The 27,230-nt window shown below is 43.7% G+C and overlaps 1 protein-coding gene across 1 annotated transcript; it reads right to left on the bottom strand.

Annotated features, from left to right (window-relative positions):
* Nucleotides 1-8,691: 8,691 nt before the first annotated feature.
* On the bottom strand, nt 8,692-14,297 carry LOC147439422 (kinesin-like protein KIN-7A). Its single transcript, XM_086485282.1, has 14 exons — nt 13,780-14,297; nt 13,147-13,236; nt 12,940-13,040; nt 12,721-12,834; nt 12,544-12,625; nt 12,375-12,442; nt 12,220-12,285; nt 12,010-12,134; nt 11,727-11,931; nt 11,468-11,611; nt 11,279-11,380; nt 10,156-11,187; nt 9,673-10,022; nt 8,692-9,334 (listed from the first exon to the last, which is right to left on the bottom strand). Exons 1-14 carry the CDS (start codon nt 13,988-13,990, stop codon nt 8,998-9,000), a joined length of 3,027 nt encoding a protein of 1,008 aa, XP_086341408.1. The 5' UTR covers nt 13,991-14,297; the 3' UTR covers nt 8,692-8,997.
* Between the last annotated feature and the right edge of the window lie 12,933 nt (nt 14,298-27,230).

The following is a 27,230-nucleotide window of genomic DNA, read 5'->3' as shown; positions in this document are numbered from 1 at the left end:
CTGTAATTCCTGTGATCTTATCATAGCCATCAATGAACAAAGTAGTGAAGTTACCTAGCATGGAGACATACTCTTTCCTTTCTTCATTTGTTAACTCGTTTGAGAGTATTTTTTGTAACTTACCTGCATCCTCCAAGGACTGCATACCTGATGATCCCTCTTGGTTTGTCAAGGGTGTTTCAGATTGTGTCAATATTTTTGGGTCTTTAAGAATGACCCCCATCACTTCGATGCTACTGTCACTTCCGTCGGTGGTGGTTGTCTCTTCTCCTGAGGTAGACGAATAGTCGCTGGTGGACTCATCTTCTAAAGCTTCCAAGATCATGTTGCGCTGCTTTCCAGTCCTCATGTCGTAGAATATGGACTTCCCTTTAGCGTCCTTCATTTGAATCATTCTAGTGCTCCAGTCCTGTTTAGCTTCCATAGCCATAAGCCAAGGCCTCCCAAGAATGATGGGGTAGCCCTCCCCTTTGTGTGGCATGACAAAGATGTCTACCTCCACTTCTGTATTGAATGCTTTTACTTTGACCGCATTTACAATGCCCATACATTTCACTCTTACATTGTTTGCCATCTTGGCTCGGCAGGGTGTCGGCCTACTTACCTATAGACCTAGATGGTGCATCATCTTTTCACTCATGATGCATATTTGCACGCCACCATCTATGTAGACGTTTGAAATGTTTTTCCCCTTGATGTGAGCATCCATGGTTGGTAGGATGTCGTCGAGATCCCTTCCAGAGGTAGCCCCAACTATCTTGGGTCTTGATTTCCTGGTACTTACCATTTTTGTCCATTGCCTCCTCATCCTTGGTGCAAGGTGGAGTAATTGGGGCCAAGTTATCTTCGGGCCCTACATTAACACATCCTGAACTAAGGCATAGGGTTTTGCATACTTACCTAGTGAGAAATCCACGATGTCTATCTTCTGTCGCGGTTTAGCTGCTTGCTTGCTAGACTCAGTCTTCCCTTTCATCTTCTCTTCTCTTTGAGAGGCTTCCTTGTGCCTTGCACGCTTCACTCCCATAGCATCCACTTCTTCTACCTTTGCTTTCCCTTTGTGCTTCTCTTGAACTGATTCTTCTACCTTTGCCTTCCCTTTAGCCTCCAAGCTAATAACACTCACCTCTTGGTTCACAGCAGGTGGTGGGGGTAGTGGTGGAATGAGAGGTTGGGGTAGTGGTTGCTATTGTGCAGGTGGTCGAAGGATTTGGACCGGTAGGATCGGCCCTGGTTGCCTAGGTGGTGGTGTTCTTGCTCTTGGCGGAGAGATCTGATTCTGTCTCCCCCTCTATTGATTTTTGCCTCCTTGGGTGTAGGCAGTAGTACATTCCATGGCCGTCTTCCCCGCAGTTGTAACAATGTTACTCCTGCTTCTACCTTCGTTGTCCTCTTCCTTGTTCTGGATTCCTAACAGGTGCATGCCCTTGCTTCACCAGATGCACAGATAAACTCTCTAGTTGGGTGGTGATGCGACTCAGTAGGTCTTGCTGCTCTTCTGATGCCTCTTGTGGTTGGGCTCTATAACTGGCTCTTGCAATCACTGGGGTTGGTCAGGCCGAGCTTGTTTTCTTTGACTCGTTTACTCTTGCTTGCATGCGTAGCTTCTTGTCTTTAAGGCGGGCTACTTCAATTGCCAACTCATATGTTGCAGGAAACCTTCCCTTCACCTTCTCTCTAAGCGGCGACCATAGACCAGCAATGAAACGGTCCTTCTTTAGGAAATTAGGCACTCCTTCGTCTTCCTCTAGAGAGGCAACCCATCTCTCCCATAAGTCCACAAACTTGGACTCGTAGGTGGAATACTCTAGCAGACCTCCCTGCTTCAATTCCGTCAGTAGCTGCCATAGCTTCTCTGAGGTTGTGCCTCCACCAAACCTCTTTACAAAAGCAGCCCTTAACACATCCCATGCATTCTTGGTAGCCTGGGGCACTGTATTATACCAGGACTTGGCCTCTACGTTCATCAGTAAAGGAAAAATTCTAAGTCGTGAAGCGTCGTCATCTTTGTTGGAGACGACACAAGCAATTTCGAAATCATCCAAAAAGTCGGTAGTAAGATCTTCTTCCTTCTTTTCACTGAATGTCGGGAAAGAAACACTTGCCATGGTAGTGACTCAAGAAATTACAAACCTTTTTTTTCTTTTTATGAAATTACATTAACAACAGTAGAGGCTCATAGCGGCTTTTTACAGGGTTGGGTGGATAGATTAAAACATGATAAAGATAGAAACATTAAAGGAATGATGGTAATTCAATATGGGGAGAATGATAGGGTTTGGGGAATTGAGGATCTCTCCTAGTACCGCCGCACCGAATAGGTATACGATCTTCTGTTGGTAGAAGACCTTCCTATCTACATAGATATTCACATGCATATGCTGCAAGAATCTGAACGGGAATGCCGGTGGCCCATTTTCCATTATGCACAGAGGGTGGAATACTTACTTATACTCTTACCGTGCCAGTGTTGATGAGTCGACACATCCACAAGAGGTCGTTGCCTTTCATGGGCTCTACCTTTCCTTCGTCGCTCAGCACGTACAGGGTGATGGCGATGCGTCTGACCACTCCCAGCCTCTTGGCTAGTAGCAATTGTAGGTTCCATAGTCGATGTGTTGCATGAATTCTACTCCATTCAGTTGCAATTCGTCCCCAGCCCACTGGGTTTCACCCGTGGTAAAGAGCTTCTTCAGGATAAGTTGCACAGGGAGAGGAGGAAGATCCTCTACCCTTTTTCCAAAACAGCGAGAGCAGTAGCCGAACCACTCTTCCCTAGGACATGGGAATCTTCTTACCACTTCTTCTTCAGGATTGTCGAAGTGGATTGGTAACACTCACACGCGTCGTGCAACTCGGTAGGCGACCTTCCGCTGCTTAGCTTCGGATGACTTCCTCTTTGGCAAGCTGGGTACAACCCGGCTTTCTGAGCTTGAAGCACTTGCTTGGCCAGATGCTTCTCCCTTCGGGGTCATGTGTTTCCAAACCGGCTTAACTTCTCCTTACCTTTGGCTCGAGCAGCCCCTTTAGGCCACTTTGGAGTAAAGGTTATAACTTTGACTGCAATGTCTTTAGGGAAAAGAGGCCACACCGTTTTCTTTCCTTCTTTGATGTGAATGACTTCTTCACGATGAATGTCGATGTAGATGATTTCAGCCCTTTCGCTGCCTTCGTTGATGGCACTCATTGACAGTGTGTCTTGGTTGACAACAATGATGGCACTTCACCAACCTCCCACCTGATGCTATCAATTTATGGTTAGAACAAGCAACACGAGATGGAGAATTTACCTCTTGAATACTGACGACATTGCAGCCTGGCAATAGTACTTCAATGAGGGCGGCTAGTGCCTCCTTCGTCTCCTCTTCTTCCGTCCACCAGTTAGAGAATTCCTTCAGTCATTCGTCCATGATTGATAGTGGCCGTCACTTTCAGCATTGTAAACTGAAGGGTCTTAGAATCCCTCCTCAGTGGGGGCACCAAACGACAGGAGCAAAGCGAACCCCGAACCCCGACGGCCTCTAAAACACCGGGGGCCGAACGACGCGCCTCAAGCGTGTCACGGTAAAGCGAACAAGGGACACCACCTAGCTTTGAGCGGCTAGGACGCAAATCACGAGATATGAACACCGCAAACTTACACACAGAGGGAGAGAGAGAGAGAGAGAGAGAGAGAGAGAGAGAGAGAGAGAGATTTGCAAATGATGAAAACCCTCGGGGGTGTGAGGGAGAATTATTTCTGCAGTATTTAACAAATGGCACGCTGTGGTGATAGAGAGGTAGGGAGAAGAGATGGTGCAAACTACTTGGTGCGTTCTCTAAGACGATTTAATGATTGTGAAGCTTGCTACCAAGAGCGTGTATACGCGTGTGCATCGACCATTGGAGTGGAGAGATGGACGTGGCTCCCTTCGCATGGTGCAATTCCCAAGGAAAACCCAACACACAAGCCCCCTCCCCGTGATGGTGATAGTGTCAACTCTTCCGACTACACTCTACCAAGTGCTGACCTCTCATGAACTGGCCCCCCCCTCCCCCCCGATAGTCACCTCTCAGTGCCAATTTATAGGTGTTGGCTGCTTGGATTATGGTAATCCCAGTGTGATTAGGGTAAGCTAATCGGGGAGACAAAGCAAGTGGTGGGCCCGGTGTGGTTGACCCTTGCTTTGCTTTGGGAGGTTATTAAAAGATGAGAATCTCTAGGTGGGCCTTTGTGACCATCACCTAGAGAGAGGGAATTTACAAAGTGGGAATTTTACAATAGCTTGGGTGAAAACTGAAGAAATGATGAAAATAACCTATAAATTACTGAAAATGGCGTCGTGGTTGCGTGATGCCGGTGAATGGTATGTTGCCGGTGCGTCGATGTAGCACGTACTTCTTTTCGGGGTCGGTCGGGGCATGCCTTCGGCGCATTTCTCCTTTTTGTTGTTGGCGGCGTGTGCTTTGGGTCCTCCTTTTTGTCGATGTCGTAGTCGTAGAACTCCTTCGATTTTTTTTGTATTTGTGTGTGGTGCATATATGCATGTGTGTACGTATTGGTGCATGAGCGAGTATGTGTGTATGTATATAGATGTGGGTGTGAATGCGTGTGTGGGAACGGGGTGGTAATATATATATATATATATTATATATGTTTTTTTTTTCTTTCGGCCCTATTGACGACAGTCTCCTGCAGCTACGCGATGAGGATGGGGGGTGGAGGGGGATGGTGTGTGTGTGTGTGTGTGTGTGTGTGTGTGTGGTGTGTGTGTGTGTGTGTGTGTGTGTGTGTGTGTGTGTGTTGTGTGTGTTTAATAAGCGTGGGGTGTGTGTGTGTGTGTAAGCGTGGGGTGTGTGTGGTGTGTGTGTGAGAGAGAGAGAGAGAGATTTTTCGCTACGCCTGTACAGGCCGAGAGAGAGAGAGAGAGAGAGAGAGAGAGAGAGAGAGAGATTACTGCGGGCGGGTTGGAGCTGTGTGCAGAGCTCGAGGGAGAGAAGGGGATGAGTGGGGAGAGAGAGTGTGTGTGTGTGTGGTGTGTGTGGAGATAAGGGGGGAGAAACTTCCGTTCTTTGCACGCCTTCAGAGGCTGGGACGACGAGAGAGAGAGAGAGAGAGAGAGAGAGAGAGAGAGAGAGAGAGAGAGAGAGAGAGAGAGAGAGATCTTGCGGGCGGGTTGGTCGCCAAAGAGAGAGAGAGAGAGAGAGAGAGAGAGATCTTGCAGGCGGGTTGGTCGCCAAAGAGAGAGAGAGAGAGAGAGGATGGGTAGATGGGAGTGTGTGTGGCGCTGGAGCCTTCGGGCTGGGTCTGGGAGAAGGAGAGGGGAGGTGGGGGTGTGGCGACAGAGGGTGATGGGGGGGGGGGGGGGGGGGGGGGGGGGGGGGGGTGGTTGTTTTCGTCAACGGGCATCTTGGGGTTAGAGAGAGGGAGTATATAACAAAGGCGGGTTCCCACCGGGGGGGAAGAGAGTGTGTGAGGGTGTGGGGTGGTGATACGGAATGGGTGAGAGAGGATTAAGGGGGGGGGGGGGGGGGGTGAATGAAAAGGGAATGGAGAGAGAGAGAGAGAGAGATTCCTTCCATGGTCTACGGGGCCACTCTCCCAAGAGAGAGAGGATGGGTAGGTCTAGGTGAAGATAGCGGGGCGCGGGGGGGGGGGGGGGGGGGGGGGGGGGGGGGGGGGGGGGTATAAAGCCGGTGGTCCGCCAGGGTTGGGGAAGAAAACAGAGGGGGGGGGGGGGAGGAATATGGCCGAAGGGGGTGTGGACGAGAGGAGAGGTAGGGGTAGCGGGCCAAGGGAGGGAGAATGAGGCCGAGGGTGAGGCGAGCGGGTGTGGAGAGAGAGGGAATATTTTTGGGTTACCGGCTTGCATAGAGAGCAAGGGAGGGAGTTGTTCTATGGGCTCGACACAGCGGGAGCGCGAGAGAGAAAGCGAGAGAAGGAGGTGGGTGCTTGAGAGCTGCGCCGCCTGGCCGAGGGGGGGGGTATGAGGGTGATACAAGGTGTCGGTAAGGGGAAGAGAGGATATTAGAGAGAGGTATGTAGGGAAAATGAGAGAGAGAGAGAGAGATATATATATATATCTCAGTCGATGCCCGACGGGGAATAAAACTACACGGAGAGAGAGAGAGAGAGAGAGAGAGAGAGAGAGAGAGAGAGAGAGAGAGAGAGAGAGAGAAGGGGTATCTGAAACCGAGGGTGGCCGGCTAGGCTAGGGCATAGACGAGCGGGGGGGGGGGGGGCATGAGGGTGATAAGGCCGGCCAATCGAAGGGGGGGGTGTGCCATGCCCGTAAAAGCGTCGGGAGGTTGACCAGGCATTGCCGAGCCTGCCAACAGTGTCGCCAAGGCTCCGACAGAGGAAAAATAAGTTTTTCTTTTTTTTTTCTTTGATTTTCAAAAATCGGTCATCAGCACTAGTGCCATTGCATTGGAGGCCTGTCACACCTGCAGAGCACCCATCTGAGCTTGTCAAGGGTGGGTTCCCACACCTGCAATAGAGCAACATTTGCAAGCAAAGGATTCCAAGGCTTTTGAGGACTTGCTTCTTTGAGCTTAGGGGATTAATCCCACCACTTATCCAAGGATTTTCTCTCTCACTTGAGGAGCTCACATCAAGCAATCAACATTTAATGAACATACAAAACAAGGAGAAATTATTCCTTTATCGCACCCCCTGAATTTGAAAAAATAACAAATTTTGAATGCATGGCACAATAATTTTTGTGATGCATGTTATTATTTTCACCTACAAGGATAATCTTGCTCAAGTTCACTTGTGAAGAGGCTAGATGGAGGCATTATCATACTGCTAATAGCTAAGACCACTCTACTTGCACTATGTGGGATAAGGGAGTCGAGAAATTTAATGGTGAGAGTTTTCACACCTAGGAGACAATGATGTGAGGTTACCTTATTCGCAAACAGTTGTGGTCTATTGTTAAATCATGGGCAGTTGAGCCATATAAAGATGAAGGCACACTCACCAGAGAGCAAATAGCCCAATTTCAAGCCAAAAACAAGCAGGCTCTTGGCATAATTATCACTTCATTACAACATAATTATGTGCACTTCACTAAAAATGCATCATGGCCATCCAAGCATGAGCCGCTTTGGTGCCAAAAAGAAAATGAACAAAATAAGCATTGAAAAGAATCTCTACAAAGTCACAATGAATAAGGAAAGGATATTTCAAGCCTCATGAATGAATGATTGATAAGTATTATTACTCAATTTTCAAATTCCCAAGGAAGATAAGGTCGGTGTGCTCTTAAGTGGTTTTGAAAATTTTGATAACATTGTCATAGTAACAAAAGAAACAACCCCTTCTTGGCAACATGCAACATGTCATTAATGCTTCATTTGAAGAAGAGAAAAAAAAAAAAAAGCAAAGAAGACTTCAACCAATGGAGGAGCTTTCATTGCATTATCGTTTAGGATTGCATCTTCATCGACTAAGACAAATAACAGGAAGTGTTACGAGTGTGCAAAATCAGGGCATTTTTACCACAAGAACAAGTTTTGTAGTAAGTATAGCCACCGACAAAATGCCACATTAGCAACAGAAACAACAAAGACAAAGGCAAAGTCAACCCTATAGAGAACAAAGACGAAAACAAAGATCAAGAGGAGGAAAATTGTCTCCATGTCTATGCTGCCTCTAGTCATTAAGGCAACTTAATTGATGTGTTATAGAGATATGGATGGTCTACTATCTTTTTTGTTTAAGGCGATGATTCTTTACTCTATGTGACACCATATGAGTTGAGACCACCATTTAGTCACTACTAAACTTATGTGGCATTGAGTTTCAATTTAGCTTGTTTTAGTATAGTCCAAAGTCCAAGGGGAAGATTGTTGGGATTAGGGAAGATTGTTGGGATTATGGCCTTTGGTCTAGGCCTCTCAAACTCTATGAGCATTACCTCTAATACAATGAGTAGTCTAATCATCTAGTGAGCATGTGAGGACACATGGCCTAGCAGAAATGGCATGTTAAGTTGCACACAAGAGTCCAAGAGTCTCTCTCTCTCTCTCTCTCTTCATTGATGTTTGCACTTAGCTAGGACAGATGTCTTCCCTAACACCTCTAGAGCCAAAAAAAAAAAAAGTCTATCAAAGAAAGAACGACTGCTATATGTACAAAATATTGTGCAATCTTTAATCTATCAAATCTCTTAGTAAACCTTTTGGTGTAATTTGCCCCTCTCTCTCTCTCTCTCTCTCTCTCTCTCTCTCTCTCTCACACACACACACACACACACAAACACACACACAGTGCTAGCATGCTCATCACACTCGCTTTTGTTCTTAATCATATTATTGTTGGTGTGACCACTTTACCTCATTTTTATAACAGTTCATGAAAGAAGCTGAACCATAGGCAAAAAAAAAAATGTTCTTCTTTCGTGGGCAATGCTTTTTTTACTTTTTTAAACTGACCAAACCAATCTAAGGAGAGCAAAAGATGTCGTCCAAATATTTTTCTCATTTTATCATATGTAGCAAATATCACCTCATTTTAAGAGAAGGTCATGAAAGAAGTCAAACCATAGGCACAACAGATGAGGCAATGATTTTAGTGTTTAAAGCTAGCAAGACCAATGAAAGACTGTCACAATAGATGCAAGTTCACGGCATACTTTGCTAAATTGCTGACACAATCAACACTACTGAGATGATGCCCAATTCGATTGCCTTCTTTCGCAGAGCTGACTTTTACTTATGTACATTCATGTTTGGGAGGGAAATGCCAATGCCCTGCCCTACAAATCTGCAAGCTGGGAGGCTACATTCTTGACATTACATTCAGAAACTACAGGTCATGTACTTTTAAATGATACTCTCTGGGCAAGCAAGCTTCCTTGAATGCCCACAAGCCCCAGTTTCCTGAAAGACCAGGAATGAAAGAATGGGTGAGAGAGTGAATACAGGGATGTAAAGCAAAATCCAGTAAGACATTGGAGCAGACCGGATCGTCTCTTAGATTACTGTGAGGATGGGATTCCGGATCGCATCTTAGAGAGTAAGATTTAGATTGTTGAGGAAGGAATTCCACCCAAGCAGCCATGGCTGCTTGGTGTTAAGGGGAGCAAAAGTAAGACCAAACATCTCTTTAGAAGCCTCTCTTCCTGGCTCCCAAAAGCCTACAACTCTGGCAACCAGCTGAGCACTCTCTTCAATGTGAAATAAATCTTCTACATCAGTCCACACTTTATGAGCCACCTGCAGTTTTCTTTGCTTGGAGTCCAGAGCAACATCCCACTTGCAATAGATTTCTTCCCTCTCCTCCTCTGTTAATCGCACTCTCATCCGTCTTGCGAACTGCTCCCTCTCCCTTTTTAAAGCATGTGAGCTGTCACGATTGCATCACAGATTAGAAGAGCTAGCTTTTCCTGCTCATTTGGCAACAGCACAAAAAAAATACATGCCAACAGTAATTCTCTACTGGACCCTCAAAAGCTCGTTCTAATGAACATACCATCATATTTCAATGGTTAGTGAGGCAAGGGATGTCATGATGAAGGCTTCAACACATGATGTTATCAAATGTGAATGTGTTTTGGAGTGGAATTGAACAAGCAGGAATGTTCTGCAGCTAGATAGGTGACTTCCTTTTCCTATAGTCCATGAAAAATTCCCCCTCCATGCTACATTCCAATATCAAAACAAGCGTTTAGAGCTATCACATACCTAGCAGCAAGACTTGCCGATGGTTCGTCTTCCTCGCACCCACCTTCCATGCTCAAATGAGTTGTTTGAGAGAAGTGCTCCTGTAGCCATGTCAACCTCCGAAGCTCGACTTCCATGTAAACTTCATCAGCAGAATCTCCGTTGAAAAGCAAAAAAAATTGTGAACGATGGATGATCGAAACTTGGCAGATATCCCATAGCTTCACTATTTGCATCCTTCGCTCTTGGAATTGAGACTCCCAGTCTGTAGGCAGGGCTGGAGTGTCAAGTGCTGTTGGCTCATCCACATAAACTACCTCAACATCATCATCATCCTCTATGACATTTCCATTTGCTTCAAGCTCCAATACCTTCAGATAGAAGACAGCCTCAGAAAGTCACATGATTCGGGTCGAAGTGACCATGTATAAACAAAAAGTGAAATGTAAACAACTTAGATGCTTGAAGATTAATACTCAAACAGAAGTAAGGTTATCATCTTACCTGGCAGACCAGCAGTTGCTTTTGATATTGGAGCTTGGCCACTCTCTCTTTAAGCTCGGTGACATAAGCTCTAATGCTTCTTATGTTCTCTTCAGCTGCAGTCTTGAACATGCTTTGCATTTTCTTCAGATCTAGTGAGTTTGTCTTCTGATGCTTTGGTGTGCCTTCCTTGATGGATATGCCAATTTCTGAGTCTTGTTTCTTCCTTGAGGGAGTTTGCCTTGGGTTTCCTGAAAACCTGCTCTCTTTTGCAGTGTTTGGTGGATTATTCTCATTGTGTTGGAATGCCAGAACTCGTCTTGCTCTTGGTGAGCTTAGTGACTCTGCTCCAACAGTCCGCTTATTGTTGCTGCTTCCAACAGATAAAGGAGTTTGGGGCTTTCTTCGACAAGGTGTTCTTACCTGCACGGGGGAGGTCTCCTCGATTTGTCCTTTAGATTTCAAGACAAGATTATCCAAGGATTTTTGCACATTGTTGAGCTGCTCTTCCAAGGTGGCAATGGTAGCATCAGCAGCACGTTGATCTGCCTCTCCTATGGCTTGAAGCCTACTAATCTCCTCTCTGAGAGAAATACTAACATTACCTGCAAGGAGCCTATTATTTGGCAAGGTCCCCTCTTCAACTGTCTTACTTGCTTTTAAAGAAGGCAAGTTGCGAATTTCTGACTGAAGCTTAGCAATGGTTGTCGCAGCATCCTGATTCATGCCAGCTTGTGCAAGTCGTAAACATTCGACCTCCTTCTGTAAAGCTTCCAAGGCACGGCCAGCATCTTCACCTAGTTCATCCTGCAAATGCTCCAGCTTCCTTATCTCCTCCACAAGCATCAAGGAAGCAGTTGCTGATTGTCGCATTGTAGACGACCTACGCACAGATTTCTGGCCAAGGGGGCTTTTTTTCCAAACACAGAGATTTGATTCTTCCTCAGATGCATCTCCTTTGTTTGGACTTGGCAGCAGACTAAGACTCTTGGTGCAGGTTTGTGGCACAATTGGTGACAATGAGTATGGACATGGCAACGGGCTTCCTTGCTCCTGCAAGTCAAGTGACAAATAAAATTACCTAGGTAGCTGATATGAAGATAAAACTTTGTATTAGACAAGCCAGCACCAAAAAAGAAGGTACCGCTGCTCGTGCTCCTTCATTTTCAATCTTCTTCACGATCTCATCTAGACGCGCTTGTGCTCGATCCCGTTGCAGGTAAAGTTCTTTCATCTCTGCACGTAACTGCAAACTTGAATGTCATTAGAACCACACTTCCATGGCCTCCATCTTAGTTTCGCCCATGAATGATATTCTGCCATGACTGCATACCTGCTGTATCTCTGCATTTTTCTCATGCAACAGAGCTTCAGCATCTCTTGGACATGGATTTACAGTCTCAGGAACTTTCAATTCTGCTTCAAGACGAGCCACCTCCTTTTGAAGCTGTTTTACAAGAGCTTTGTCTGATACCACCTGATGTTTTGGAGGAGCAGCAAGTTCAACCAAAAAGATCCAACAATCACACTGCCTAATATAAGACAGCAAAAACCTAGCTCAACTACATGTAGGAGTGAGCTTGTATCTTTACCAAGTTCACCCGAGCAGTATTTACAACTTCCTTTGCTTGCATAGCAAAGAACAAGGTGTTTCTTGATTGCTCAACATGGCTCTGTGCTGGACTCATAGTGCAAATAATGGCAGTGCGTGCGTTCCCACCGAGGGCATTTTGCAGTATGCGTGTAAGCTTGGAGTCTCTATATGGTAGGTGTCCACTCTTTCCTCTGCCCTGGCCACTGCACAAATTCAATTCATGTTATGAACATTCTATCCGAGACAAACCCTGTCCTCAGTTTATGACCTCATTCACATACCTAAGCTTCCGGATGATGGTAGTCAATGTGAGCAAGCTTCTATTGATATGGCAGCCTTCCTTCAGCCTGGCTCCTTCCGAAAGTGTTTGCGACGCTCTCTCACTACCTGCCAAATCTACGAAATTCTGTCCAAAAAAGTATGCATTAGCATGATGGCAATGCTATTGACTTTAGAAAACGCTAGCTACCAACCAAACTGAAAAGACTTACTAGGCTGGCAACCAGAGAGTTGACAAAACCTCCTTGGATTAAGCCTTGGGGAGAGCTCTCTATGGTCTGTGATAATATAACATAGAGATGATTCAGCAAAAGGCCAGCCGATTTCAATGGCCTAGAAAATAACAAGGTAAAGCAGAGGAGCTTACAAGTCTTATGATTTGATGAGACCTTGAGCTTCTATCATTCAAAAGGGTTTCTCCCACTTGTCTCTGGGCTGTGGATAGAGGACCATAACCAAGCAGCCTTAAAATGTAGCTCAAAGTTCACACTCTGTCAAACTCTGCCCTTATAGGACAATAATGATCTTCATTTTACCTTCAACAACTGCCAGGATGTCTTTCAAGTGGTTGATATCTCGCACAACATCCTCAACTAGTTTTTCGACAACTGTTCCTTTCTGTGTAAGGACATCAGGGCATCATTATTGTGGAAGAAACTCCATAACACTGAGCATATTTTGGTTCTTATAAAGAGGAGCAAGTGTTGGCGTACCTCTGGGTCATCTAAAAGTCTGAGAGGACCGCTGTCCATATTCAGCATGTCTTTGACCACCTCATTATAAATCTCAAGTGCAGAAACTTTTAGAATGAAGTTCCTATCCCTGCGCTGCACAAGAATCACGGCATATTCACTTAAATATTAGAATGCATGATACATGAAAGACAAATAAGACAAAAAATTTGAATCTTTTTACGATATAATGCGGCATGCCTGTTCCATGTAGGCATAAATGTCTCGAATTGCATTCTCGGTTATGCCTCGCATTGTGAAGGTCTTGCCACTGCTAGTTTGCCCATATGCAAAAATTGTTGCTGCAGAACATAGACAGTTCGGTTCAAAAATTATATTCTCTGAGAGGCTGGGTGACAAGCTTCAAACAAAATGACAGCTTGCAATCGCTTGGATCATCTTTATTACCATTCAGTCCCGTGAGGGCCGAGAGTGCAATATCCTTAGCTCCTTTCTCATACACATGCTGTGTCATTGAGTCTGGACCAAAGACTCTGTCTGCAAATGCATAAGATGTGAATAGTGTCTTAATGCCATCCTAGCATATTTACATGAAATCAAGGGCTAATTTTGTTAGACAACCTGTGAAAGGAGATCGGTTATGCATAAAGATGGCTTTCAAGAACAAAAATTGATGACAAAAGACAGACATCTCCTATTGTTATTGTCAGCCCCTTCTCAATATATGAAGGTGACTATGCTTGCTTGCATTTTAAGGGCATTAACCATTATCAAAAAATGTGGCTGTTGCTTATTAGGCTTCCAGCTACGGCAACTCCACAATATATGAAGGTGACTATGCTTGCATTTTATGGGCATTAACCAGGCTGTTGCCACGGCAACTCCACAATAGCCTTGTGACTCTCTCTTGGCCAACTTGGATGGCACATCTACAGATAGCAAAACTCATCAAAGATGTGTTCTCAGTTAGTGCAAAGCAAGGGCGATGGGGCACAATGTGCAGGCATAAGCACCAAATATAATACAAAGCAAATCATAATTACTACAGAAAAAAAATTTGCAGAGAGGAAATGTCCTTACCAAAAGTGTAGCATTTTGGATGTGGGGACCGATCAGGCAGAGGCATCCGAAAAGAAATTGTTTTGGATTCCATACAATCCCAAACAGATGCATCGTTTTGAGATGTCTCACGGGAGCTGAGAGGCCGCACGCGGACCGTCACAAAGATCTTATCCCGAGCTCGAGAACATGAAGACATGGGAGTGCCCCCTTCTGAGCTCATGCTTACCATGAAGTGTTAGTGAGGAAGCTAAAGTTGGGAGTTGTTGAACCATGAAATTTTGTAGAATTGATGGTAGCTAGACCACCATTACTGGACGCTGCATAGAAGATCTGGACATAGAGAGTTCCGGGAGGGCTACGAGCTGTTAGAGTTCAGGCCCTTTCACGCCCAATTCTGCACGATGTTACCTATTCGTTTTGAAGCTTTGTGGCGATGGCGTTGAGCGTATTTTCCAACACCGAAAGCAGAGAAGGTCAGGACTCAGGTACTCCTCATTTCATATTTTGACGTTTCAAACCATTGTGGCCAACGGCTAGCTTCCAAATCCCGCAATACAGTCAACTATTTTATGGCCTTTCAATTTTAATATTTGGCCCAATCAAATTTTAGCTAAGGCCTCTCTGCAAGCTGTAGCCTCCACCATGTCACATCCACTTCACTCTCAGGTAGTTTGCACACCACCATTGCTAAGATGCTTCCAAGACGTAGGAGCATCCTGTTGATGTCACTTACAGAATGCACACACTTGATTGCTCCGCAAAAAAAGGGCCGCCCAAGCTTTGGGCACCCTTTGCCACCCTGTCCAAAACCGATATGGTGCGCCAAATGGTTAAACCCAAAAGCCTGCTTGCAACTAAGGCATCTAACCAATAAGCTCCATACCGGTCACAGCTTTACAAGTTTAAGGAGGTGCTTTATAGTTAGCACCCCTCTTGCCATTTTCCTTATGCGAGATGGTAGGCACCAATGTGTGTAAACACCCTCACTCTTTCTTCACGCTTCGCATCCATTCCCAAGCGCTTTTCCTAACTTGCACTCCTTTCAAGCAGCTAGAAACCACCCCCTACAAGATCATCATAACATTGCATTGGGTGAGCTATGCCAAGGATGCGAGGCTTCGCCCCCACGCCCTGAGCCAAAGGTTTTTTGCTACTTCTCCAATAGTTTTGCTTACTAGCATTCCCATCCTCTCCAACCCAAAGACGATGCCCCTTTGCCTACACACCCCTCTACAGGCCCCAATGTCCTGCAACTAGATACTTCTGCATGACAACAAATGCAAGCTCTTGGCATCGCCCCGCATGTTGCCAACTTGAACTTTTCCCTCGAGGGGAGAAACCATACCCTTTATTTGGTTTGGTTTGGTGTTAGCACACAAGCTAACAGAGCTACTACTTCCCATCATAATGATCCCAAAAGTTGTAATTCCATCTCTATTTATGAATGCAAATCCCATGGAGTTCAAATCTTGTACTTTCTTTTATTGATTCGAAAATGTATATTTGGTAATTGGGGCCTTAGGCTTCCAAATTGTAAGTGTTTATTACTCAAATATGATCTCCAACCCCAATTTGCCCCAAGTTTGAGTCAAAACCATCATTTATAGACTTTTACTAAGATATAAAGCCAACTTTTGTAAAAATTCTTGAAGTTTCTGGATAATGAATTGTATGTCGTTGTCTTTGAGTATTGTGTACTCTCCTTCTATCTTCTGATGCGTGTATCTCCCTCATGGATTGTCTCTTTGAAGCATTGTCTACTTCTACATGTTCATAGGTGAAAGCTCTACGCAACAACATAAGACTGATCTTCTTGCTAATCAGCTCATAACTCAATATTTAAGCATAAAAATTGTATTTTAGCCACAGGAGAGGTATTCGAGTATCAAAGCTAAGCTTCTAAGTGCATTCTAAACCAAAAGCGATTAGGTCAAATTTGCCCCTAGGTCAAATCTGCCCTATAAATACTAATTGTTTTTTTGCAAGTGGTCAAAAAGTGGATTTGAAACCCTAGGAATGTGCATCTGGACTCTCTATACTTATCCTATAAGTTTGATGCAGTTTGAAGCTTGGTAGCTTAGAAAACTACCATGATTTGTTTTTATCAATGTGATAATAAGCTTTTGTTATCTAAATAAGGCAGGGAGGATTGAGAGTGTTTTCCAAGGTATTGACTACCTCTTGTAGCCTCCATACACTATTCGTGTTAGCTATGACCCATGGATTGACAATTATGTACGTAGTTCTCATTATATATGAAATAGGATAGAGTGAGGTAATACCTAGAGAAAAATATCATCTTTTAGAAACCATATAAATGAGGAGTGTCATTTTCAGCTCTGTAGAGGTGGCTTGGGATGTAGTACTTGTTGTTGAGGATCATTTAGGCATAGATTAGTTTTTTATGAGTGATTGATGAAGAGCCTAAAAGTTGACACTTAGTTCATTAAAAACAAGAAAAAAATCAGTGGTTGTGGACACTTTCCACTATCCATATTTTAATTTGATTCGAGGTAGTAGCGGGTACCAATTGGCATAAATTCTGAAAAAGGTGAGAATCACGCAAGATCCCTTTCAAAATTGAATGGGAGGTGTCTTCGGGCATCGAAGCAAGCAAAGAAACGTCTCACCGAGATTTAGAGGGAGGGGGGGGGGGGGGGGGGGGGGGTGTCCTCAGCAAGGGCGGCAAACGACCGTGCGTAGGGAAGCTAGGATCTGTGGGCGCAGAGGGCGTTCAGGCTTTCTTCTTTAATGTGTGAGTTGCTTGAGGTGACAACATCAAGTGGATGTTGGGTTGCACTATAAAACTTTCAAAACATTTACCGCGGCCCTTTATCGCGTTTGGTAGAGAGAGAGAGAGAGAGAGAGAGAGAGAGAGAGAGAGATCAAAATGGGGTGGCCAAAGGAGAGACTCTCCTTCCTTCACAGACACACACACACAATCAATCTTTGGTGAAGTGCTCCATCACTCAACGATTGTTGGAGAGGAGAGGGCGGACTACAAGAGGGCTCTACACAAGAGGACTGCAAGAAGACTCGAATGCTAGAAGAACACAAGAGGTAAGCTTCTACACAATCCCCCCCCCCCCCAATTGTCTTAAACACACACACACATTAAAAAAGTTAGATTCAAAGATTTTGTACCTCTTTCATGTTTGGTGTAAGTGCTTCTTGCTTGCTTGGTTGACCTCACGTTGCTTGTTTGATTATTTGTTGTAGGTGTGTGATTAGTTTGTAGATACTTGCTTACTTGCTTGGTGTGTAATTAGGGAGAAAGAAAAAGGAGAGGGAGAAAGAGAGATTAGCTTAGATTTGATGGTTAATGTTAAATTAATGTTAAAAGTAGAGATTAGCATAGATTTCATGATTGATGTTAAATAAATGTTTAAGTAGAGAGAAAAAATCAAATTAAACATGACACCTAGACATTAAACTTCTTGTCTGGTTAATGTTAACTTAGTGTTAATTTAAAGTGAATTGATGTGTGACAGATGTGTATGTTAAACTAGAGAAAGAAAAATAGACATACAAAAAGAGAAAAAAAGTAAACACTAATATTAAACATTAGAAAAAGAAAAAAAGAAAAGGTGATATATAGAGTATGATAAATTGTACATTAAAAAATAAAATAGAGAGAGATTAGAGAGAGAAAGATTCAATTTAGTGTATGTGAAATTAGAGAGTGGAAGAGAGGAAAGAAAAGAGATGGGAGAAGAGAATTAGAGGGAGGAAAAATGTTAAAATAGTGTAGATTTGATGAGAGAGAAGAAGAAGAAGAAAGATTAGAGAGAAAAATAGGAATAAAGGGTGTAGAGAGAGTGGAAATAGAGAGAGAAACAAAGATAGAGTGTGTAGAGAGGGAGAGAGAGCAGATAGAGGGTATAGAGTTAGAGATTACATGGAGAGAGAGTCAATATTAGGGGATAGGGAGAGTAGAAAGAGGTAGAGATAGGTAGAGAGTTCGATAGATAAGGCTAGGATTTAGAAAGAGATTAAAGTGTAGAGAGGTGTACATGGAGTAGATAGAGTGGGGGTTGAGATTAGGTAGAGAGGGAGAATACATAGAGAGTAGCAATAGAGAGAGTCGAGATTAGGGGATAGAGAGAGAGTAGAGAGAGGGTACATATAGAGATTAGATAGATAAAATTAGGATTTAGAAAAAGATTAGGGTGTAGAGAGATTTGTGGATATAGTAGATAGAGAGGGTGTAGAGATTAAGTAGATTAGGTAGAGAGTACGTACAGAAGGTGTAAAGATAGAGGTTAGGTAGAGAGAGAGAGAGGTGTGGATAGAGATTATGATGTAGAGGGAGAGTAGAGAGAGACTAGGATTTAAATAGAGGGAGTAGAGAGGGTGTAGATAGAGAGAGGGAGGATCCATAGAGTGTAGAGATAGATAGAGGGACTGGAGAGAGTGTAGAGATTTACCTCTATTTAGTGTTTTCTCTATGTTTAGAAGGTAGAGAGAGGATAGATATAGAGATTAGGTAGAGAGTGGATAGATAAGATTAGGATTTATGAGGAGATTAGGGTGTAGAGAGAGGTGTGGATAGAGAGGGTGTAGATTTTAGGTAGAGAGGGAAGATACGTAGAGAGTAGAAATAGAGAGCGTATAGATAGAGATTAAGTAGATTGTAAACATATAAGGTTAGGATTTATGAAGAGATTAGGGTTGAGAGAGAGAGAGAGAGAGAGAGAGAGAGAGAGAGAGAGAGAGAGAGAGAGTTGTGGATAGAGAGGATATAGAGATTAGGTAAAGGGGGAGGATACATAGAGAGAGAAATTAGGATTTAGATAAAGGGAGTAGAGATAGAGATTAGGTAGAGAAAGATGTGGATAGAGGTTAGGGTGTAGAGGAAGACTAGAAAGAGGCTAGGATGTAGATAGGGTGTAGATAGAGAGAGGGAGGATACATAGAGTGTAGAGATAGATAGAGGGAGTAGAGAGAGTGTAGATATTTACCTCTGTTTATCTCTCTCAATGTTTAGAGGATATAGATAGAGATTAGGTAGAGAGTAGACAAATAAGGTTAGGATTTAGAAAGAGATTAATTTGTAGAGAGAGGTGTGGATAAAGTAGATAGAGAGGGTGTAGAGAGGGAGGAAACCTAGAGAGTAGAAATAGAGAGAGTGTAGGTAGAGAGATTAGGTGTAGATACACCCTCTCTATCTACTCTATGCCCTCTCTACCTATCTCCTCTCTCGACCCCCTCTCTATCTAGGTGTGTAGATTAGGTAGAGATTAGTGTAGAAAGAGAGGTAGATAGATGGCTAATAATATTCTCTCTCTCTCTCTCTCTCTCTCTCTCTCTCTCTCTCTCTCTCTCTCTCTCTCTCTCTCTATGCAGCATTGCAACCCTAGTTTTCTATTTCTTGCGTCATCCTCAGCCTCCATGGACGAGGGACTACCTTGTGGGAGAGTGTTAACACAACCTTGTCCTCCCAACCAACATCGCCTTGCCCACACATCTAATCATTCCTACGATTTTGACTTTGTCCGAGCTACCCACAACCCCGACTTTGTTTGACCTCAACTCTGCACGAGCTGCCCTCAACTCTCAGACTCGTGGAGCATCGACATTGACTCTATTTGAGCTACGCATGACTCTCTAGCTGTGATGCTTTGAGTCTCTCCATAGGAATCATGTGCCTATCGTGGCCACTCAAGCCTCATCTCAAGGCCAAGTCTACATTCTCTGGGTTCGTGGCAACACCCCCAAAGATAAGGAGTATAACACACCTTCAAAATGAATTTGAGAAGCTTTGCAAGGAGAATGAGGAGCTAAAGCATATACTCATCGCCATCGAGGCTCGACTCACCACAGTGGAGAACTGCAAAAAGGAAGAAATGGAACATATAGAAATCAAGCTCAATAACACAAAGGTGAAAGTGTGGAGACCACCTTCACAAAGGAGGTCAAAATTCAATTGTAGGATATCATCTTTTGTAAGTTGAAGTTTGTGTAGTGTCCATGCTATGTGAAGGACAATGCCAAGAGAATATCGCCCTCAATGTTTGCATTGGCGGGCTTCCAAGCGATTGGAAAGCAAAGGGGGACCTCAAGCTCAACACAAAGGTGGAAGTAGATACCACCCTCACAAAGGAGTTCAAAACCCAAGTACAGGATATCATCTTTGGTAAGGTTGAAGATCATATAGTGTCCACGCTACGTGAACAACAATGCCAAGAGGATACCGCCTTCAATATTTGCATTGGCGAGCTTCCAAGTGACTAGAAAGGGGAGGGGGACCTCAAGTTCCATGAGTTCTTTTCTCCCATCCAAACAACAGCCCACTTGGTACAATGGGGTCAGTCACAATCACCTCTCTTACACACAAACATCAGACCAACCATGCAATCCTCACTTTCAAGACCAAGGCGGATCAAATCAAACTCCTTGAGCAATTGAAGCTTCTCAAGGAGACCAAATTTTGGTTTGCAAAAGATCTAACACCCACCTAACTCAAACAAAAGAAGGAAGAACTCCAAAAGATGTGAGAAGCACACACAGCAGGGAAACGGTCAATTTAACGAGAAGGTAAAGCCATTATCCAGGAGATTTGAACTCCCAAACCAGATCCCCCCTCACCTACCCCTTCTCAGGTTTTGTTCATTTCATCTTATCTTCCCTTTATCACACCTCACTAGACCCTTATCCTTAATTGAGATGTATCCAACAACAACCTCATTCAAAAGGAACTTTGTAATGTTTTTTTTTTTGGTCCCATAGGTCATAGCTAGCCTTTGTGGATGATAATTCAATCTATTTGTCTATCTATATCTACCTATCATAGATGCCATAATGAGCAGAATGCATAATCATTGAGAATGACAAATGGACGCCAGCACTCACAAGGGAAATATCCCAGCAGGGTAGAGAAGTAGGTCCCATATGCAGTCCACCAAAGGCTCCGGAGATCCAAAAAGATTTATTATGCAGAGACAAATAGAAAGGACCTTTGATTCTACCAAGAGGTCAAACCATATGAGTGCAAAATGTTTAAATTAGGGTTGTAGAGAAACACACACAGCTTGGAGAAGATGAAGGAAGCTCAAGGCACACAATAGATAGTGTGTTGCTTAGTGTGCAATGGAAAGATTGATAGCCTCCTAGAGTGATGGGCGTATATACAATGCTCGGGGGAAAAAAACTCCTAAAGCGGGAAAAAATGCCCCGGCGGTCCTAGTGTGTTCACACATATCACTACCACATGTATATGGTAACAAATCCCCCTAGAGTGATGCGGTGAACAAGAGCTAGCACATGAGTAAAGGGAAGTGCCATGCCCTGAGGACATGATCAGTCCACAAAGGGGAGTAAGCCCAAAGCTTTGCAGAAAGCTTCAAACTTCTCACGAGACAATGCCTTTGTGAAAAGATCTGCAAGGTTGTCCTGTGTTGGCACATAAGCCAAGCTGACCTCTCCTGTTGAGAGCCTCTCCCTCTCCTCTCCCTGACATAGTGGTAATGCACCTCAATGTGCTTTGTGCGAGCATGAAAAACTGGGTTCCTCGCAACTACCAAAGCGCTCTAACTGTCAGTGTAGGTAGTGTTGGTAGTATCCTGTCCAACACCCAAATCAGCCATAAGGCATCTGAGCCATACACACTCAACCATAGCTGTGAAGATTGCCCTGTACTCAGCCTCACAACTCAAAGTGGCCACAGTAGGTTGCTTCTTGCTCAACCATGATATACATGAACTGCCAAGCATGAAACAAAAACCACTTGTGAACACTCGCATATCAAAACAACCAGCCCAATCTGCGTCCGAAAAAGCATGTAAGTCTGGCCGCAATGATCCTCCCTTGGGATAAACAAGCCAAGATGTAAAGTGCCACTAAGGTAGCAAAAAATACTCTTGACAGCCTACCAATGCTTAGACCCTGGGCTATGCATAAATCTGCTGACCTGTGAGAATTGAATATCTGGCCTCGTGTTGCATGCATAAATGAGGCATCCAATAGCAGTTTGGTATAGAGCGACATTTGCAAGATCACCAGCATCATGTAGACTCAATTTCAAACCTATTTCCATGGGAGTGGCAATAGGTTTGCAATCCTCAAGTCCAAATTTACATAGCAATGTCTCTATGTAACTTTTTTGACACAAGGAAATACCACCATCACATTGCTTAAACTGTATGCCCAAGTAATGATGCAACAGCCCCAAATCTTTCATCTTGAAAGTAGCATTCAAATCAACCTTAAATTCAGCAATATGTCTCTCGTTTGGTGGTCTAGTGATGAGCAAATCATCTGCATAAAGAACCACAATGAGAAGTATATCACCCTCACGCTTTACATACAATGTGCTTTCTATTGGACTGTTACGAAAGCCTTGTTTGACCAAATGAGTGTCAGCTTTCTCATACCAAGCACGAGGAGATTGCTTCAACCCATACAAAGCCTTGGTACATTTTGCACACTTTTTCCTCTTGTCCTTTCTTGACAAAACCGCGAGGCTACGTTACATAAACTTCCTCAAATATGCCACCATTCAAGAAAGTAGTAACAATGTCTGATTGATGTACATTCCAACCAAAATGAGCTGCCAATGCACATAGAAAACGCACGGTAGTCATACGACAAGGGGGGCAAAAGTCTCTTCATAATCTATGCCTTTTTGCTATGCATAACCCTTTGCAACAAGTCGAGCCTTATGGCAATCGATCTCACCATACGGCTTGCATTTCAACTTGTAAACCCACTTCGTACCAATGGCCTTTTTTCCAGAAGGCAAATCACATAAAGTCCATGTGTCATTTTCTATAAGTGCATCATATTCTGATTGCATGGCAGCCATCCAATTTTTTGAATTTTGTGCTTCATCAAAAGACAGAGGTTCCTCAACATCATGTAAGCTAGACACATCCAAAGCATAACAATCTGATGCATAAGATGCATGGCGAGAGCCTGAACGAGTACTACAGACAAAGGTGCATCCAATTTACTGTCACGCAAAGTGTGCACCAGCCATTTTGGCATACCTCTAGCCTGCTCATTTTCAGTCCTTTCCTCATCAAGTACATCATGTACATCTACATCAGTAATAGACTGATCTATAACATTTTCCGAAACCCCCATAGGCTGTACATTTGCCTCATTGGAATTTACATTCGAACTTCCACCACTGAAAAGAGGCAACAAAGTGTCATAAATGTCCTGTGAGCTTACATTATTGTCTCTAGTACATGACAACAAGGGCTGAACAGAATCTTCCACAAACACTACATCCCGTGATACCAAAATACGTTTTGTTTGCAGATGATACAACCTGTAACCTTTGCTTTCAGCACTATAACCAACAAAAATAAATTTGACAGCCTTATCATCCAAATTTCTGCGCTGCACTTGTGGCACTAAACCATAAGCCAAACAGTCAAAAACATGCATGTGCTCAATAGATGGCTTTCTATCATGCCATGTTGCATATCGAGTCATAGATTGCCACGCTTTCGTAGGACAGCTGTTGAGTACATAAGTGGCACACATGACAGCCTCGAGCCAAAACAAATGTGGTAAAGCTCGACTCTTGACCATACATCTTGCCATTTCCGTAAGAGACATGTTTTTCCTCTCAGCAACACCATTTTTCTGAGGCGTATACGGCACTGTACATTGGTCTTTTATCCCATGACTAGCCAGAAATGCATTAAATTCATGAGACATATACTCCCCCCCTCGATCGGAATGGAGGGTGTCCATAGTACATTTTGATACATTTTTAGCCATAGCCAGAAATTGTTTGAAGCACATAAAAATTTCGGACTTCACTTTAAGCGAAAATACCCACGCATGCCTGGAGTAATCATCAATGAAAGTCACGAAGTACAGGTAATTGCCCAAGGACGGAGTTTGCATGGGCCCACAAACATCATTATGCACAAGCTACAACCTGCATGTGGCCCTAACTGAACCATCCTTTGGAAACTTAGAGTGCTGCATTTTATCCAAAATATAGCCTTCACAAACATGTTTGATAGGTGCTTCAAGAGGCGGCAAAGAAGCAACCATATCAGATTTTTGCAAACGAAGCAAACTAATAAAATTTAGATGCCCAGAACGTGCATGCCAAAGTTTTGCATCTGAAATAGCCCTTGAATCTGCAACTGCATTTGAAAATTTTGTCCACACTTGTGATACAAAGTGAGCTTATACAGCCCACGACACAAAAGCCAGATGCAACAATTTCATCACCAAAACTGAGATCATGAATAATACATCTGTCATCCACAAATTTGACTACAAGTCCAAGTCTAGCAAGTGCGGATATAGACAAAATATTCTTCTTGATCCTAGGTACATAAAGTGCATCGACAAGTGTGAAAGAATTGCCATTTGCAGCAGTAAGCACAATCTTTCCAACCCCTTGAACCGGATAAGAGGCATTGTTGGCACAAGTGACTGAATTCCCATGAGGAACAGACTCAAGAGAGGTGAACAATTCACGATGTGAGGTAATGTGCTTTATAGCACCGCTGTCAAAATACCACACATGTGAATTTGTAGCAACTGAAAAGCATGCATCATGGACAACAGGATTTTAAGTGCGCTCTGCACTAAAAGCCCATTCTGCATCAACATCAGTATCACAGTCTCCTTTTACAAAAGACTCAACAATGGCTGCATTTGTAGTGGAACCAGCATTTGTAGTGGAACCACCCTCTTTCTTCTTATCCTCTTTGGCCTTCAACTTAGGACACCGTTTGATCAAATGATCATTAGCTCTACAATAATGGCAACGCATCTTCTTTTTGCCCTTATCACCAGAATTTCCAGACAAATAGCTACCAACAAAAGCATTAGGAACAAAAGTTTTACCACTCGCAGCAGAACCATAAGAAGTTGCTGCATTGCCACCCTTTCTTTGAGAAGCAATAAAAGCTTGTTCAACTGCACGCTGCCTAGTCCTGTTTTTTCTGGAAAGTGACTCTTGCAACAGCAATGTGCATAATGCATCAAACTTGACAACTTCAGGATTTCCTTGCGTCATTAGTCTCCAAATACTAGCAAAAGTCTGGTATGAATCTGGTAAGGCGTCAAGAACAATCTGAACAAGGGGAACTGTCTGAAACGACTTCACCCACAGAAATAAGTTGCTCATTGATATCCTTGACACCAGCAAGGAAAGTGTCCACATCATCTTTCTCATGCATGTAATCTTTGATTCCAGCTCTTTACGCAACAAAGCAATTTTAACCTCATTGCGGCTTGCATAAAGACCTGCTAGAATATTCCAAGCCTGTTTTGCAGATTTTGTTGAACAAATGTGAGGAACAATGGTGTGCTTCATAGACAATGCAATCAATGCATCATCCTATGCATCCTTTACATCCTAACAAGCTTGTTCTACCGTAGGCAAAACAACTCTAATAGCAGCAATCCTTGCAGCAAGACCTGCAACGTCCTCAACATCGCCTACATCCTGAGAACCAGGACGTATATCAATGCCCTGCACAATATTCCAAACGCTCTTTGACACAAGAACATGTTGCATCATGTAAGCCCACATAGGGTAATTGTCCCCATCCAACCTGTCCTCAACAGCAAACATCTTGAACACATCTGTGTTGTTGTCAACCATGGTAAATGATGCACTTGATGTGAAAACTGCCCAAAAATAGGAGAAACAAAGCGGGAACAACACGTGCTATATAGCACAAACCGTAGAAGATTGTAAGGCACATGTTATGCAGAAAATGACACTAACATAAATTATGCACAAAATGACGAAATAGCATGTACAATACTGCCTGTAGTGGAAATGGAGGCCGAAACGAGCCCGTTTTGTCAACCTGCAAACACTCGCCAAAGCTCACTGAAATTCGAGAAAGTGAGCAGGCGTGTGCTGGAGATGCTGGCGACTAAGCCCGGGAGGATGCAACCTACTCTGCTACCAATTGTTGGAATTAGGGTTGTAGAGAAACGCACACAACTTGGAGATGACAAAGGAAGCTCAAGGCACACAATAGAGAGTGTGTTACTTAGTTTGCAATGGAAAGATCGATAGCCCTAGAGTGATGGGCGTATATACAATGCTCGAGGGAAAAAATCTCCTAAAGAGGGAAAAAGTGCCCCGACTGTCCTATTGTGTTCACACACTTCACTACCACATGTATATGGTAACACAAAAGGATTGGAGGCTTTTTTGGATCTCAAGAGCGGGTGCAGGTATCCTTTCAATCAAAGTGTTATTTTCCCTAGGTAGCTTGGAGGCAAGGAGCAGTCACATGTGTTCAAACATATCTAAGACCAAACATGCTGCCATGCATGCATGTATTGAGGAGAAAATTAGCTTGTATGGGGCAATTGGCACAAACATGGCAATGGAAATGGAAATGCTACAAAGTGTCAAATATGATGCGTATCTTAAAGGTTATACGTATGCTCCTAGTACTAGAGGTTCTTAAGTCAATCATCAACACTACAACAAAAGAAGGTGTTATCGACGCATATATCGACGCTGTCCGTCGCTATGCGCGTCGCTATATGCGTCGCTATGAAACCAGTCGCTATTAGCGATGCGTATAGCGACGCATATAGCGACGACCATAGCAGAAAATTTTTTTCTTGGGCAGAGGGCAGGTAACATGGAAGCGGGATCTGGAATCTCGTCTATTAAGTATGGATCCAAATTTACCCTTGTAATTTTCTGTGGTAAAAGCGTACATTTGTAAGGCCCCCTGTTGAGCCAGCAGAGGATCACACCCACATTTTTGCTCACACCCATCATTTTGTAACCATTGATTGAAATAAATGTCTTTCCGACATTAATTTTGATTTGAGCCATTCATTAAGTAACGGGACTCAATTGAGTTTCCAGCTTGTAATCCCGAAGTAATTTCACCTGTTGATGTAAATAATTAGAGATGTTCTCACCTCCAAGGCTGAGGTATATAAGCCAAAGTTTTGTAACCTAAAGGGGCAGATTCAATTATTAATCAAAGTGAGTTTTTGAGCGCCGTGACTGTGTCTCAGAGAGAGAGAGAGAGAGAGAGAGAGAGTCTTATCTTCTTGCTACGCGAGCTACGGGACCGCCATTGGAGAAGCGACACCGCCATTGTGTTAGCAACGGTGAGAGCTACGCACAGATACCAAGAGTGCGCGCTATCGGCTTCTACGTGTGGTAAGTTCCTACGAGCTTCGGTGTGAGTTTTCTTCCAACTTGTGTGTCAGAATAGAGCGTGCAGCATATCTATAGAACCACAACGAGTAGAGCTACACATTGGTACCATCGGGGTCAAGTTTCGGTCACCTGTATTTTTCGGCCTGTCTTCATACGCTTTTGCCGCACGGAGTGGTTATAGGTTGATTTTGCAGTTCAAGTCTTTAGGGTGTTGTTCTTACCTAGTGTATAGACTTCCCCTTGAGTTTGAGATCGATTCAATGATTCTAGATCCTGTTTCGTATAGCATTCGTTCGTAGTATGGATTTCAGTCACTTGCGTGTTTTAGAACTTAGATTTGATT

The sequence above is a fragment of the Adiantum capillus-veneris genome, chromosome 16, assembly GCF_014529385.1.
Source record: "Adiantum capillus-veneris isolate H3 chromosome 16, ASM1452938v2, whole genome shotgun sequence".
NCBI classification, from domain to species: Eukaryota; Viridiplantae; Streptophyta; class Polypodiopsida; order Polypodiales; family Pteridaceae; genus Adiantum; species Adiantum capillus-veneris.
This window is presented reverse-complemented; position numbering and strand designations above follow the sequence as displayed.

What these genes read in the sequence shown, in the direction of transcription:
- LOC147439422 (XM_086485282.1), bottom strand. Translation starts at nt 13,990, where the DNA reads ATGGTAAGCATGAGCTCAGAAGGGGGCACTCCCATGTCTTCATGTTCT. An exon ending in TCCAAAATGCTACACTTTTG is followed by an intron (nt 13,237 to 13,779) that starts GTAAGGACATTT and finishes ATGCATTTGCAG; the next exon opens with ACAGAGTCTTTGGTCCAGAC. An exon ending in ACCATCATCCGGAAGCTTAG is followed by an intron (nt 11,932 to 12,009) that starts GTATGTGAATGA and finishes GAATTTGTGCAG; the next exon opens with TGGCCAGGGCAGAGGAAAGA.